Source organism: Artibeus jamaicensis, unplaced genomic scaffold, assembly GCF_021234435.1.
Source record: "Artibeus jamaicensis isolate MK-2021 breed Jamaican fruit bat unplaced genomic scaffold, CSHL_Jam_final contig_465, whole genome shotgun sequence".
Classification (NCBI taxonomy): Eukaryota; Metazoa; Chordata; class Mammalia; order Chiroptera; family Phyllostomidae; genus Artibeus; species Artibeus jamaicensis.
The window spans coordinates 16,074,464-16,090,414 of record NW_026521843.1 but is presented as its reverse complement, the minus strand read 5'-3'; the positions used below and the strand labels follow the sequence as shown (position 1 = coordinate 16,090,414).

The following is a 15,951-nucleotide window of genomic DNA, read 5'->3' as shown; positions in this document are numbered from 1 at the left end:
CATACAGAGCATTTTCATTGCTCTAAGAAATTCCCTCAAGCCCATGTCCACTCACTGACTTTCCCAGAGGGAGCCACTTTCCTGAGTTCTGTAACTAGAGGCTAGTTTCGTGTGCTCCTGAACTTCATGTAGACGGAATCATGCAGTGTAGTGGGTGTCATGGCTGCCTTTTTTCTCACTCAGCATAATAAAATTTAAATTTAGGTCATTGCATATTTCAATAGTTTCTTCCTTTTGTTGCTGAGAAGTATTCTACTGTACAGTTATGCCTAATTTATTTCCGTGTTGACAGGCACTTGAATTGTTTCCAATTTGAGGCCACTATAAATAATGCTAATATGAATATTCCCGTGCCAATCCCTTTTGTAGGCCCATATATTCAATACTCTTGGGTAAAGGCTCAGGCGCAGAATTGATGGGTCATAAGGTGGGTGTATGTTTAACTGTCAACTCGTTTTCCAGAGCGGTTGGGTCATTTTACAACCCCACTCACAGTATTTTTTTTTCATTTGAAGCAGACCTAGTTTGAAAAGAAAGAAAAACAAAAGTCGGTCATAGTGAAAAATGAGTAGCAATGAATAAAGAGCTTCCTAAACTATTTGGAAGAGGCAAGAAAAGCAGCCTATCAGGCACAGAGCCATCTGACAACTGTACGTCCCGGCAAACACTTTTATTTTGATCATTGGTTTAGAAATAACTTTTGCCGCTTAGATCAAAGGTTTTTTTACAAAGTCTATTCAAGCAGGGACCCAAATCCTGAGGGGAGAAGAATTTACATAGAGAACCCCTGTGTTAAGTGGAAGAGGAGAGAATCTTCCCTCCCAGTGCTCTTGTTTACTGGGCCAGCCAGCAAAGTGGCAGGTGACTCCTAACACAGCGCACCCCCGACGCTGAGTCAGCTTTGCGGCTCCCCTGAGTTCTGTTGGAAACAAACAGATTGGAGAACTTTATTAAGGGTGCACTCTGGGCCGCCACAGGCTTCAGGCTCTGAGCACAGGTCCAGTAGCCTGTCTCCAGCTTGCTCATGGCAAACGAGCTATTTCCCAGTCCTTTCTGTTTCTGAAACTGTCCAGACACCCACGGGGTTATTTTCATTGGTGGTCCAGACCTCACTAAGAGAAAACAAAAACTATAAAGCCAGAGTATTAACGCCAATCCCAGCAACTTCAGGAGATGCTTGATAATTTCTAGTAGGAAACTTAAAAATTGCTACAAGCTGTAGGTCCAAAAGTGGGAAATGGTTAAGATAAAAGCTCCTCTTCCTCCTTCTGTCAGTGGGAATGTGGTTGAAGAGCAGAGAAGGGACACAAGGAGGCCTAGAGAAGCCCCGTGGCGCAGTGTGCTGAGCAGAGGGCCATCCTGCACAGACGGAGAAGGGCAACGACCCCCTGATCCCAGGGGTCCCCGCCACAGGGAGACAATTGCTTCCCAAGAACTCAGGAAGGACTGGGGCTTAGTCCTTTACACACTGATAAATTTTCTTGTGACTGTTATTACTATAAGAGGCCTAGATTCCAGGGAGAGAAGAATAAGAAATTCCTTTGTGTGTGTGTGTGTGTGTGTGTGTGAAATGCGCTCCCATGTATAGTGTTGCACCCATATTTTGTTTGCATTATACACGGGATGATTATACCTATTATTATACCCATGGTATATAATCATTACACCCATCCTTATTTTTCCCTCAAAAATTTGGGCACAAAAAGTGCCCATTATACATGGCAAAATACGGTACCTACCACTTGCCAGCACTTAAGCCTTAAATTGAATTAATCCATACAACAGCTCCGTGAAGTAGGTACCATGATCCCCTCTGCCATGAAGAGGTAAAATAACTCATGGTAGTTCCTCAACTAAAAGGAAGAGGAGTCAGGATTGAAACCCAAGTCTCCTTACTCCTTCTCTTTACTATACTAACAGCAAATAAAGGTTCGAAGGAGTTTTTAAATGTGCAGCTACTACTGTTAGCCACAGGGGTAGGGGTAGGGAAATACACTTGAAAAGGAGAATACAATTTTACCTTAAGTTCTACTCCTAATGACCAAAAGGCTCCCCGTGGCCCAGTTCTAGCTGGTATTCCTGGGAGAAAGCTTCACAAAAAGCCTCATTCTGTGAGTACTTTACCTCCCTGAGCCTCCACGGTCCACACCGACTGGCCGTGAGCTTTACATGGTGGTGAGTTTCTCTGCCTTCCCCTCCAAACAGGGAGCATGGCTTTTCTGCTGTCCAATGCTCTTTTCTAGGGTCCAGGAAATGCCACCTTGCCTTCTTTATTCACTGTCTTTTCTAAAAAAGTTCTCCAGCGCTAGATGTGTGGCATTTGTCTAAGCCGCCCACACAAGAACGCACGACTTCCATTACCGTCTATCACATGGTTTGGGGCCTTCCTGACAACAGCAGTTGGAACACCCTCGTTGGGTTTGCCCTTATTAAACTGTGGAGGGGACTGTAGTCGGGGAGCCCTGCTTTCTTCTCCACAAGTGTGTCCCTTCCAGAGCTTTTTGCAATTATGGCTTGTTTCTCTAGGTTTCACATGGCAGGCGTCTGAACAGAATTAAAAGCACAAGCACGTGCAAAAATAATCCACTTCCCAAGATAGTAAATGCTGAGAAGTTCTATATTAGAACACGCTGTGAGTGCTGACTGGCTGGGGCGTGATTAACCTAATAGGCTTAAAGTTCCACTTGCCATCCACATCTGTCAGGAGGGAGAAAACAGGGGCCCCTGATCCAGGAGCCTGAGGTCCTTTACCTTCCAACTGCTGCTCACTAACTGCACAGGGTCCAAAGTTAGAGCCGCAGAAGGTGGTGGCCACCACCGCCCCTACACGGCGGGGCCAGGGAAGTAAGAAAGCTCATGCCGCGCAGAGGACGCAGCACTGTGGACTTCAAAGGGTTCTGGCCTGGAAATGCCTGGATGGACTCGTAAGATCGCCTTTTGCTGCTCTTTCAAATATGTCTCTGTGGAAATTATGAAGGTCGCGGGTGGGAGATGAGTGCAGGCTGACACCATGGGGTGCGCACCTTCCCATAGTGACATCGTTAACAGCGTGGCTAAGAGCAGCATCCAGTTTTTTAAAAAGCCCAAGGCAGTTCTGTCAGGGGGAGGAAGTCAGGGGGACAGTGAAAGATGTTCTGTCCCTTTGCTGGCTCAAAGCTCCACCTGCTATGACTCTGGGGGGAACCTGTCCCAGGGACAAAGGCCCAGAGAGGTGCAGCCAGGTCCCACGTGGACCCAAACCATGGCTGGAGATTCCACTGCAGGCAAAAAGGAAAATCTGAAGGTACTGATCTCAGAAACCAAAACTGCTCCATCCCAGCTGGACAAATCACAAAGCCGCATGGCTGAGGACATTCCATTCAAGACACAGAGCTCCCACGAGTCACAAGGGGCAGCCTTTTCTGAAGATGAAAAAGCAGAAAGTGTTAGCCATGAGACCTCCCTGTGGGAGAGGAAGCCAAAAGGCCACAGGTCAGGGCAGCAGGGTCTTTGCTGCCAGACCACTCTCCTCGCTCAGGGCTCCGAAGGCAAAGTGGACTTTCCCGAGCCCCTGGTGACAGCCCACCAGCATGCTTACACCTATCTGCACTCCTGCCTCTCCAAGTACGAAGCAGTTCTGAGCCTCGTGCATCAGGCCACACAGACCCAGGAGCTGCTGCAGCCCATGGTGAGCCTCCTGCTGCTGTGCTTCAATGAAGCCAGTCAGCTCCTGGGGGAGATCTCCAAGGATGGAGAAGTGCTGCTCCGGGAAGTTAGGGAGGATCTGGCTTGGCCGTTGAAGAAAGGGGAGCCCCAGGAGCAGCCAGATCTCCTGCCACAGCTTCTGCAGTACACAGTCAGCAGGCTGCAGGGGCTCAGCGGCACAGTGGCCTCGCTCACCAGTGGCTTCCTGGAGGGCTCCAGCAGCTACCTGCAGGCCGCTGCAAGCCACTTGGGAAACACGCTGAGCACGAAGAGGGCTGTGGATGCACGCCTCCTGCAGGCTCTGGGGCAGCTGGAGAGCTTGGCCAGCGGCCACAGGGACCCTGGGGTACAGGGTCTACCCCTGTGCTCTGAGGACAGTGGCATTGGTGCGGACAGTGAGTCTGTGTACCCGGTGGACAAGCTGGGCAAGCAAGCCAGCTGGGACTTAACGCCGGAGCCTGCAGACAGAAAGCCAGGGACTTCACCCCCAGTGGAGGCCAGGCTGTTGGGACATACCTGGCAGCAAAGCCCAGTCTGGATGGGTTCAGATAGACCCCAGGACTGCCCGCTCTCAAGGCCTCTTCTGGCAAAGGTTCAGCCAGCTGCAGAGGGCGGAGCAGGGACTCTAGGCCCCTCCGGCTCAGACCCAGAAAATGCTGCCTCCAGGCCTCTGGGGGTAAGCAAAAGCAATTCCTGTGAGTCCTCTGGGGCCGGGATCTCTGTGGAAGCCCATATTCCTAAAGGCTCCGTGTGGATGGGTGCTCCATCCCTCAGTGAAGAGGAAGACAGGAGCACGGAGGAGGAGGAAGACGATTTCCATCCGAGGCCAAGGTCTTCTCCTCCTGGCCCATTTCAGGCATACCCCAGGGGACTTAGGAGCCTCCAAGCTCAGGAAATGATTCTGAAGATGAAGGAAGCAATCAGTGAAAGGATCAAGTTTGTCCCTGTGTCCACCGGGCACCAGGATTGGGCTGAGGAGGAGGAGAGGACAGTGGTCCCACCAAGACCTAGTTCGGTCAGTGGCAGCCGGAGAGCCCCTGTGAGGCAGAGGAGGTCCCAATCAGAGGGGTGTCTTAAGAGCCACGCAGAGGAGCCCACCCTCCAGGAGCTGCAGCAGGTCCAGAGAGACCTCAGCCAGAGGTTGGAGGCATTCTACTCCCTGGGCACCCGCCGGCAGGAGCTGAGCAGGGAGCAGGTTCTGCAGCCCAGAGCAGCTTCTCTGAAGCCCGACAGCCACCGCAGGGCCACCCCAAGCAGCCCCATCAGCAAGCTGAAGGCATCTCTGACCAAGAACTTCAGCATTTTGCCAAGTCAGGACAAGAGCATTTTGCAAAAATGCAGCCCCCGCCCGGAGGGGGAATGGCCCTGGAACAGGGAGGCTGAGGGGCTTCCCAATGATGCCCCATCAGGGCAGAGGGCCAGGGAGGCTCCCAGGGCTGAGGACTGGGCTGTCAGGGGCCACCCCCCCAGGACATCAGTCAAGAAACTCATTGAAACTTTCAGCTCCAGTGGGAATCTGCAGACACTGGGGGAGTCCAAATACTCTGGGCCGAGCGCCTGCCTCAGGAAGTGGGGGGTCCCCATCATGCCCCCCAGATTTCCTATTTACAGGGGGCTTGCCCCTTTGTATACAAAGCCCCAAATTTCTCCTGCGGTGCACAGAGGGTGTCTCAGGGGGGGCCCAGGCTGCAGGCCTGCAGCCCCTGCCTTTCCCCCTCTGCAGACAGGGTCCATGAGCGAGGAGCTCCACGGTGAAACCGAGGGGGAGGACCCAGAGTACCTCCCTCCGCCACCTCTGGAAATCCTGATGGACAGATCATTCACTGCTCTGGAGCCCCCCGAAAGCAGCAAGCCAGCAGGGAGCTCTCCTGAAGGGACCTACCTGCCAGGGCTGGCAGAGGCTGGCCCTGCCAGACAAACATGGATGTCCCCAAAGCTAAGAGCCTCTGTGAGCCCCACTGACCTGCTGCCCAGCAGGAGCACTACCACCCCCACCGGGCCGTGCAGCGCAGGGCCAGGGAGCAGCGAGAGCAGCTGCAGTCCTGGAAAGCTGGCCTTGGACCTCAACCATCCCCCAGCAATGAGCCCAAACCCAGAGGAGGAGAGCAGTGAGGCTCAGAGCCAGGCACACGTGCCCAGACCTGTAAACCTGTCCAGGCAGCCCCGGAGGGCAGGCGCCGGTCACCACCCCAGCCACATTGCTGGGCATCACAGGGCCTTGGAACCCAGCCTGCCCAGACCGACTCGGGGGCCACATTCTTCTGAGGCCCCAAGGAAGAGCCAAGAGAGAAGCTCCCCACTGGTCAGGAAGTCCTCTCCTACGAGGGCTCCCAGAGCAGACAAGAGGCACCCAAGCCTGCCCTCCTCTCACAGACCTGCTCAGCCAAGCGCCCCCTCTGTGCATGGGTCCCCCAGCCCAACAGTCAGCCCTCTAGCAAGCCCCAGGACACTGAGCCCCCCAACAGTAACGAAAGGGGCGTCCCCGCCACCCCAGCACAACCTGCCCAGCCCTCCCGCTGAGAGCTCACTTGCTCAGCACAAGATCCCCAACCCCCCTACACAGCACACAGAAGCAAGTTCCCCTGCCTCTGGCCCCTGCCCATCCCCTCCGTTGTCCCCCCCACAGGGACAAAAGGAAGCAAGAGACTCTGAAAATAGCCGGGCAGCCCCATCCAAAGCGTCTCAGAACACACGGGCCCTGTTCTGCCCAGCCACCGCCTCCCTGTTTGAAGCCAAATCGCCATCCTCAACAGCCCACCCAGCCGCCCCATTACTGCCACCTGAAGCTGGGGGCCCTCGGGGGACCCCCACAGGATGCTGGAGAGGCAGCTCAGGGCCACGACCGAGGTGGAGCTCACAGCGGGGAATGGCTCTGTGTGTCCTCAACCCTCAGCCCTTCATCAGACGGACAGCTTCTGACCGCCAGCCCGGCGTCCGCCTTCACCCGCCTGTCCCGGGTGCCACCAGCAACGCTCGTGATCCCCAGCTTGGCCACAGCAGGTAAGGGGAGTGTCGGGGCCACCGCCTTCAGGTACTGGAACAGAGCCAATGGGCCCCTAGGATCCTCTGGGTCAGTGGCTTTCACACTGTCCTCCAAGAGGAGAGGCAGTTAGAAAAAAGGGTCTAGGAATGTCCAGGCCCCCCAGGCCCCCCAAACTCTGAGCAACTGTGCTTTCATTTGTCACTCATTTCAGGTTCTTGAGATTTTAATGAAAAGAGGTTCTGCTAGATTAAAAGTCTGAAACAACTGAGTCCATCCAGCCCCACAGAGGCCTTTCTTTAATGGGGGGCAGGGCGGACTGAGATGAAGCCATTTGGCCTCCTGGTGGGGTCACTGTCACTCCGCCCAGAACCAGCAGCCCGATCGCCCTCGTTTCTGTCGTGTGCATCTAGGTGGGAGGTTCTCAAACGTGAGGTCCCGGCACCCCTCTAGACTCTGTGTATGTGGGCTGGGCCTGTCACTTGTCACTGTGTTAGAAATTGAAATGAAGAAATACCAGGAACGTGCATTAATTAATTTTCTAAAACAAACACAACCCCATTATATGTTAGCATGAATAATATATTCTTATGAGAGTTAGCTCTATTTTCCACAACAAAATTCAGCAAGGCGTGGCACCGTCTTACATTTTTGCAAATCTCCTTAGTGTGAGGCTTCACAGAAAGACGGCTGGATTCTCAGATCGGTTTCGGCAGTCACTCTGCTGTGCTATCACCTATCATGTCCACAGGAAAATTCCACTCTACACTCATGGAAGAATGAGTGGAAAAGGCAAATAATGTCTTAGTATTACTATTGAAATAGTTTTGACCTCACAGACCCCCTTACCAAGTGTCTCGGGGACACCCTAGGGACATGCCTTGAGAAGGGCTGGTCCTGGAGACGTGCAATATAAATGTTTATCTTCCCCATCCCCCAAAGACCTGCCCTCCAATCCAGCCTCATCTCCACGCCCCCGTGCAGAAGTTTGGAGAGTAGGAACAAGACTCTTCATTGGCACTCAGCACCAGCACCCAGGAGAAGGGTTACCATCCTTGCCCTGGGCAGACTGAGTTTGTTTGTTTTTTTTAATTGAATGGCTGTGAGAGAGTGAGAGAGAGAGACATTGATTTGTTTTTGCACTTATTTATACATTCATTGGTTGCTTCATGTATGTGCCCTGACCAGGGATTGAACCCTCAACCTTGGTATATTGGGTCGATGCTCTAACCAACTGAACTACCTGGCCAGGGCCTGGCATGGGCCAGGAGTCAGAGTATAGTCTGCCAGGGCATTGAACAGACCGGATGCTCAGATGGCGCTTTTGCAGACTCTGTGGAGAAATGTGTCTTTTCCAGACCTGTGGCAAGGTGGGGAAAATGTAAACTTGAGGCCTAATAGAGATGAACTCATATCAATGTGCCTGGGTAACGGATCAGACACAGCCCAACCAGCACCGGTCCTTACTGTCTTTCCATTGCCCGCAATAGTGTGAGTCAGCAGTTAACTCTGCCACAGTGTATGTGTTAGAGACTTCACCATCTGTCAAGACATAAATGGTAATGTCTTACTTCTTTTACAAAGTACTCAGCAGTCAATTTTAAATAAAGATATTATCTAGGGAAAGTTGTGCATTATTATAGTTATATCAACTTCCCCACGCTCTTGAAAGAAATGAAGTATTGGTTATTTTTGCAAGAATCCTAATGCAACATTGCTCTTTTCTTAAATCTAAAATGAGCTCCCGACAGCACAGCGCCTTCCATCTGAGAACCTCCGTAAATGTTAGTGCGTTATTCCTCACACTAGCCACTCACTCAGTTACTAGATTTCTAACATGGTGCCTTCAGGAAAAAAACTGGAAGAAACAAGGACAATAAAATGGCATTGATTAAAGATACTAACATTTTAAATCACTGGGAGCAATAATAAAACAACACAAAATTGTTCAAGAAGACAATGATGCCTTTGTCTCGGGCTATTCCTCGGAAAAGGGCAGCCCACACGGCTGCTTCATGTCCTAAGTCTCAGTCCTGGGAGACATTGGGCTGGGGGCACAGTGCTTTTAGTTGGAAAGAGCAAGGAGGTTCGTAACCACGCACCTTCCCAGGCCGCGTGCAGGGTCTCACAATGACTCACGCCCATCCCCCTGCCTCCTGGTAAGACCACACCTCTGAGCTGTTCCCAGCTGTGCAGCTGCAGATGGGTGTGAGGGGAAAGCACTCATTCCCCCACCCCCGCCCCAACTCAACCCCTGGAAGTTGGCATCTGGAGCAGAAGCACGCTGGCTACAAGAACACTGAACGTTCTCCACTGTGTAGAGGACGGAGGATGAGCATTTGTTTTCCTGCCCTTCCGCCTGAGGGAAACTGTACCAGGAAATGGATCCTGCAATGAGCCAACCAGCCTGTACGAGAGAGGCAGAAACTGCCCAGATCCAGCTGCTTCCCCCAGCGGGACGTGCAGGGACAGACACAACCACACCTGTGAGATCTTGCCACCAAGGCCGGCTCGCAGGACGGACCAGCCTGCGGCTGGTGTTGACCCCTCTCAGGTCATCCCGTGCCAGGTGCCAGACCCTCTCGTAGAAAAATTATGACACTCATATCTTCCCGATCTTGGGGCTCAGGGGCTCGGGAAGAGTCCCTGGAGGCGCACCCAGGCACCTAAGTTACTGAGCTCCAGCTGTCATTCATGTGTTGAATCCCCCAGTAGAGGTGCTGGTCCCTAGGTCTCTGCACACTGGGGTGCTGTGAACATCCAAGAAGGGTCCAGACGTTTTCCCCTAAAGGTGGTGCTCTTAATCTTTGCCAGGACTGGACCCTCCAGGCAAGGTCTCTGCAGAAATCCCTCCCCCACCCTTGTCCTGGGTCAGGATACCGGGGCAGCCTGCCTAATAGAGCTCCTGGAATAGTCGAGAACATACACACTGTGACAGGTAGAGAGAAGGGCCTTCTGCTCTGTGCGTGTGGGGAGCTGGGTCTGATCCTGGCCCTCAGGGGAATGATCAAGAGACTCTGACCCTCAGGGAGTGCAACAGGGTGGTCCTAAGCATTCTAGGTGTGACTTCCTATTCATGCTGCAAAGCAGCACCAGAGTGACAGCTGGCCAGTTACTGAGTACTTGTCACATGCTACTTAACGTTCTAAGAGCTTTACAGGCTTCATCCAATGTTGATAACTTTGAGCGCCCTGTGAGATGGGCACTACTATTACCTTTGCTTTACCAAGAAGAAAATTGAAGAGATTAATTAACATGGCACAGGTCCCACAGCTAGTCAGCGGAAGAGCTGGGACTTCAGCCCAGACAGCCAGACTCCGGCCTCCACGCAGTAATTGTGAGACCAGCCTGTTAGCCCACGGCCTGACCCGTGTGGTTTTCTGAGCTGGTACCCTCCTGGCCCAAGCCTGCTCCATGCTTGTGACTACCCTCCACTCTGCGTTTCCAGCACACACTGGGTGTCCTTCCGCACACAAAGCCCCTCTTACCGTAGCACTCAGCAGCCGGGAGGGGCTGTTCTAGACACAGGCCAGCCCTGGTTACTCCAGTCAGGAAGACAGGAAGACGGTGGCAGCTGAACAAAGCAGGGTGGGTTTGGGGCAAGGGCTGGCTGTTATTTTTGGTATTTTTTAAATTGATTTTACGGGGAGAGAGAGTGAGACACAGATTTGTTGTTCCACTTACTTATACATTCATTGGTGGCTTCTTGTATGTTCCCTGACCAGGGATCAAACCCCCAACCTTGGCATAGTGAGACAATGCTCCAACCAGCCAGGGCGTGGGCGTTGTTTTTACTTTAATTAGCTGAGCCTAGCCCTTTATTAAGTTAGAAGCACTTCAAAAACAAACACAAAATAGAGGCACACTCCCAGAGCTCCTGCGGGAGTGGCTCCGTTCAGAGCAGCAGGATCTTGGGTGAGAGGAAGAGCAGGCCTCAGCTCGTCTGTCGAAACGCCCCGGAGCCTGGTTTCCTGCTGCCCTGCCCGGCTTCAGTGGGTGAGCATGAGGGCAGCACCAGCTGGGCAGGCCTGATAGAGAGAGGCAGAGGCCAGGCACCTGGGCTCCACCAGGCCTGTGGGAGGGACAGAGAGGAGAATGAAGAGCAGGACAGGGGCCAGAGGAGCAACAGAGGGCTGTTTGATCTGCATCCGTCTTTTTCTTGGCAGCGGCAGTGAGGAGAGCCCCAAGAAGGACACAGAGCCGTGGAGCAGCCCCTGTGCCCCAGAACTGAAGGGTGGCGGCAGAGCTGCGTCTCCCCCAGAACTCTGTGTGCTGGGCCACAGGCTGCAACGGGACACCAGTGCCGGCTGCACCCAGGACAAGCCCCAGCAGAAGGAAGTGGCCTGACCAGCAAAGCGTGACCGCCAAGTGCCAGGCTGCCCCACCGATGGCGGGCCGACCACACTCCTCCCCCAGGTGTCCTGGGAAGGCCTGGGAGGTGCCCTGCCCAGCAGGTCTGCGGACCTATAAACATTCACCGTTTTGGGTCCCAGCCCCTGGTTTGCCTCGGGGTCCAAAAGTTAGCTACAACTCTGCGTCCCACCATGGCACTCTTAATCCTTCAAGTACTGGCCTTAATTTAGAGGAAACACGAGTTTCTCATATGCTTGACGGGCCAGGTGTTTAACCTGCGTTGGCCCCCTGAAATCACTTTGTCCTCCCCACAGTACAGGAGGCAGACAGCATTCTCCTGGGTTTGCAGGTCAGGAAACCAAAGCGCCCCCACCCAGTGACTTGCCTGAGGTCACATATGAACGGGTATAAGGACATAGAATCTATTGTCTTCCATCACATCTCATTGCTCTGGGACATCCCATCACTCCATCTGCCTAAAACATATTGTTGTGCAAATGGTGGGAATGCCTAGCTTTTTAAGGTTAAATACTGGCAGAGCACGCAAGTCCCCAAGATGAGCTTTGCTTAGAAATCGGTTGCCCCAGCAATGTGAGCCCACCCACTTTCCCGCTTCTCCTCCTTCCCCAGCTCAGCACCACAGCCCAAAGGCAAAGCTCCCAGCCCACTCACGCAGCCACGTCACCGCTCCAGCTCAGTGCATCGCACATGCTCTGCCCTACGCGTCCACATGCCTCTCAGACTGAGTGGGCACGGCCAAGCCTCCCAAACAAGGCAGCCTATTCTCCAGGCACCTTGGGGGCTGGGGCTCAGAGGGGTGTGTGGGTAAGTTTCCCTGTACATGGGCCGGGTCCCCCAGAGGCTTCTCGGCCACCTTTATCTGGGTCACCTGCAGAACTCCTGCTGGAGTTGAAATTGAAGGGAAGAGCGGTCGTTTGTGCCAAAAAGTTGCTTCTGCCAACGAGCTAGATACTTGCTGCCGATCTGGAAGTTTTCCGTTGGAGGCTGCGGAGCGCTTTCTATTTAGAAAAGAATTTGCAGTGATCGGGTGATTCAATGGGTTGTCACAAGACAAGAATTCTCGCTCATGGGCTAGCGCTAAGAGGCAACCCTCCAGGTCTGCTGCAAAGCTGGTTTTTTTCAGATTAGGAAAATTACGGACATCAGGTCCCTTTTTGTGGAAATAGGTCCTGACTCAAGAGCACGTTAAACTGGGTCCTGGGCGCTAGGTGGCCTCCTCCGGGGTGGGCATGAGACCAGGGGAATGAATCCCATCTCGAGGTGTCCAGTTATTCAAGCAGGGGTGACAGGGACCAACTCTTCAAAGGCACCCAAGGAAGAGTGACTGAACTACCAAGAGGGGCATGACTGACTCCCGTTGGGAAATGTCTGTACACCCCGCTGTGTGCTTTGTTTGCCTGTAGCCGCACTGATCCACAGAGCAGAGCTTGGGCGGCAGCAGGGCAGGTCCTGGGGCCGAGCCATACCCATGAGCCTGTGGGTGGGCCCTGGGAGCCGCCTGGGCTGCAGGAAATGGGCGGCAGTCCAGCCACCCAGGCAGGGCAGGGCTGAGGTAATTGTGCGAGAACATCTGGTTTAGGAAACGTGCTTGGTACAGAGCTGGGCGGCCCGTCCACACGGTCAGGCCTTCAGCGTGGGCAACGGGGCTGGGCAGGCAGGAAGCAAGCCCTGGGGAGCCAGCCTTGGGTTAGAGTTAAGGGGTGGATTCCTGGAGATCCAAGGGAACGAAGCAGAGCTCCAGCTGCAGGGAGACTGGACAGGGACACAGTTGACAAGACTGGGACACAACACGGAGGTATAACCACAGGGACAATAAAACTCTAGTGACTAGAACCAGGATAGAAGTGGGAGCCAGATCCACACACAGGCAAAGTGAGTCTCAGTGTCCAGCCCAGGCGCCCCTGAATGGGCCTTGTCTTAGAGGCTGGGGCTGGCTCCAGTGCGCAGGCAGGGGCTGAGGGCACCAGGCTGCAGCAACCGGAGCTGCAGACGGGCAGCTGGGAGCCGGGCAGCGCATTCTTTCACGGAGGGGTCCGTGTGTGTCAGACAAACACCCCAGGAGACTCTGGGATGAGCCGTTGCTGGCCTCCCTGAGTGTGCCTGGCGGGAGGCTCTCTGCGATGAAAAGCTGCCCCACCCCCAAGCTGGACTGGTCAGCAGCAGCCAACACCCACCCTCCGGAGCTGCAGACTGGATGTCTGTCATCGGCCAAATGCAGTTCGTGCCTTCTCATCCCTCCACATCGCTGAGCACCTACCTGCTACCTGTGCCAGGACAGTGCTGGGCTCTGCCATGCATCCCCACATGCGATGTAACAAGAGGTCCCAGGGGCCCCGAGGCTCTGTCCCAGGGGCCCATAAGCTCAGGCAACAGGGATGACGAGCTCCTGTGGACATCCTGTTGCCAAAGGACCCAAAGGCTTTGGGAATCCCAAATCAGCTTCCCTGGGGCAGACAGGGAGGGGTTGTGAAGGCTAAGGAGCCGGGAGGCAGTAAAGGTCAAAGGTGAGGAAGAGCCAAGCAGGCAAGCAGGCCTTGAGCTGATGAGTCCAAGCTGTGCTTTTCTGGCTACCATCCTAACTACCAGATGTAGCCCCAATTACCTGCGAATTAGGCTCTGTACAAAAGAAATTCAATTTGCCACCATGGACCATTTGTGTGGCATTAGCCCAGTTCTTGGCCTTCTGGAGACCTGGCCTTTCTTTCGTCCAACACTTGCCTTGGGGAGCAAACCACCGGTGGCCATGGGGACAGGCCCAATTCCACAGCTTCTCAGGTGGGTCACTCTTAGCCTCCCCTCAAGAACCTCGTCCTTGCTCAGCCCAATCTGCTTCTGTGCTCAAGGGAGAAGGGAGGGCAGGTTTTTTGCTTTGTTTTGTCTCTTCAAATGAATTAAACCATGGGCCCAACCCATGGAGAACTCACAAGCCTATACTTTTTCTTCATGGGGTTAGAAACCAAGGAGGTGTGTGGGGTAGAAAGACAAAAGGGAGCCCACCACCGGAGACCCATTTAAAGGGTACATAAAACACCCATATTTTTATTTGGCCCAACTCCCCTGGGGGCAGACCTCACTGCCTTCTTCGTCCACACCCCGGAGGACCCCCAACTGCGGGGAGGGAGGGGCTCAGCCAGCTCTTCCTCCAACACTTCAGCCACTTAGCAAAGAGTCCAGCCCCAGGGGGAAACACAGTTCTCCAGTTTCATCAAAAGGATTCATGAAGGAAAACAACAACTATAATATTCTGGCAGGACAGCGATAGCTTTTTGCAAATATAAACACAACCTCGAAGCTGAACTGTAACTTCCGTCCCAGTGTGGGTCTGAGCGCTGTTTACTATAAACAGCACCTATTTTCCTTCCCCACATTATATACCCAGTTCAGAGCCTAAAATAATCCATGTAGAGAGAAAGTGCAGAGCAGGCAGGCCGGAAGAGACTCCTCTTTCATTATGAATAGTCTCTTGCCTATGTTTGACAAGACTTGCCTCATAAACCCAATAATGGGAATGAAAGGGATTTTGAGAAATACATTCTTTTTTTCTGAAATAAACCTGTGATTTGCGTGTATCGGGGAGCCAGTGCAGGGAACTGTCTCAGCATGTGTGTCAATGATCATCCAGTTGACGGTTTCCAGGCCGCCCACACCCACCCCATCTTCCCAAGGCAAGGTTTTCGAAGAGAATCTATTTTTGAAGCAGCTCCGCCACAGAGTCAGTGCTCTGAGCCTGCGTTAACAGAACATGTCAGGCCGCGCTGTGCGTCATTCCCTGTGCCCACCTGGAGCTGAAGTAAAGCTCCATCAATCCATCCAGACATTTTAGGAACTGTCATTAAAGATGACACGCAGAGGAGTGAACAGCTAATTTGCTCAGCACTCTAATTTTATGAAGGACCCTGGGCACTGCTGGCCGGCTGACACTCGTGGACTTCGGAAGGTGACTTGGCTGATAGTCTGTGGGCCCTGCATCAGGTGACGATAGAATTCGACGGATCCAGCAGCCCAGGTTTGGAACACTGTGACTCCGGCCACCCTGAAGTCCAGCGCACGCGCCAGCCATCTGTTTCGGCTGGTGTGTGGCACTAGTGGGTCTCAGGGGGTGCCCCCCGACAAACCAGATGGACCTACGCTGGAAGAGGAAGAAAGAAACAAGGAGCAGGGGACAGAAGGAGGAATGCGGTGAATGGGACAGTCACCCTCGGGAGCCAGAGCTGACCACACTGCTCACGGCTAGAACAAGGACACCTTCATCACCCCGCTCTGGGACCTGGCTTCTTTCCAAAACCGTCGTTGGAGCCACCTTGGGGATCTGCCCATGTCATTTCCAATGTTCACCTCTGGCACTTTAAGATGGTGATCGAGAGAAGAACCCATTGCATTTCCTCCTCCTTTTAGGTCTGCGCATTGATCGTTGCCGGAAGTTAGAGAAACTCAGCTAGTGCCGACTTCCATCTCTGAGGGGTGGAAAGACTCTAAAACATTTGGCTTCCAATCACCACTACATTACGTCAAGTGTACCACACAGGAAAACAAATGAAGCATAAGACGCTCCCATTGATTCCCATACCGAGTGGTGGGGGACCTGCCAGTCAGATGAAAGAGACAAGTCGACCCTGTGCCTTCTGAACAGCAGGTGTTACTGGGATAAGGCTGCACTTAATAATTATACCTTTACTTCATGGCAACACCACTATTTCAAAATACGATTATCTACATTGTTTTATTGGATCATTTAAAGATCCTATGCTATGACAAAGCAAGTAATGTTCAACACCTTTTACGAATTAAAACAGTAAGTAAGGCAAGAAAGGTCATAGGTCTTGCTCCCAGGACACAGTGCCTGGGGCGTCCAACCTTCTGGCGTCTCTGGGCCACACTGGAGGAAGAGTCGTCTTGGGTGACACATTAAATAC

The 15,951-nt window shown here is 53.2% G+C and overlaps 1 protein-coding gene across 1 annotated transcript; it reads left to right on the top strand.

The window, feature by feature from the left end:
* The first annotated feature begins 2,722 nt into the window (after positions 1-2,722).
* PCARE (photoreceptor cilium actin regulator) lies at positions 2,723-14,873 on the top strand. The gene is made up of 2 exons (XM_037146782.2): positions 2,723-6,684; positions 10,831-14,873. Exons 1-2 carry the CDS (start codon positions 3,011-3,013, stop codon positions 11,009-11,011), a joined length of 3,855 nt encoding a protein of 1,284 aa, XP_037002677.2. The 5' UTR covers positions 2,723-3,010; the 3' UTR covers positions 11,012-14,873.
* The last annotated feature ends 1,078 nt before the right edge of the window (positions 14,874-15,951 follow it).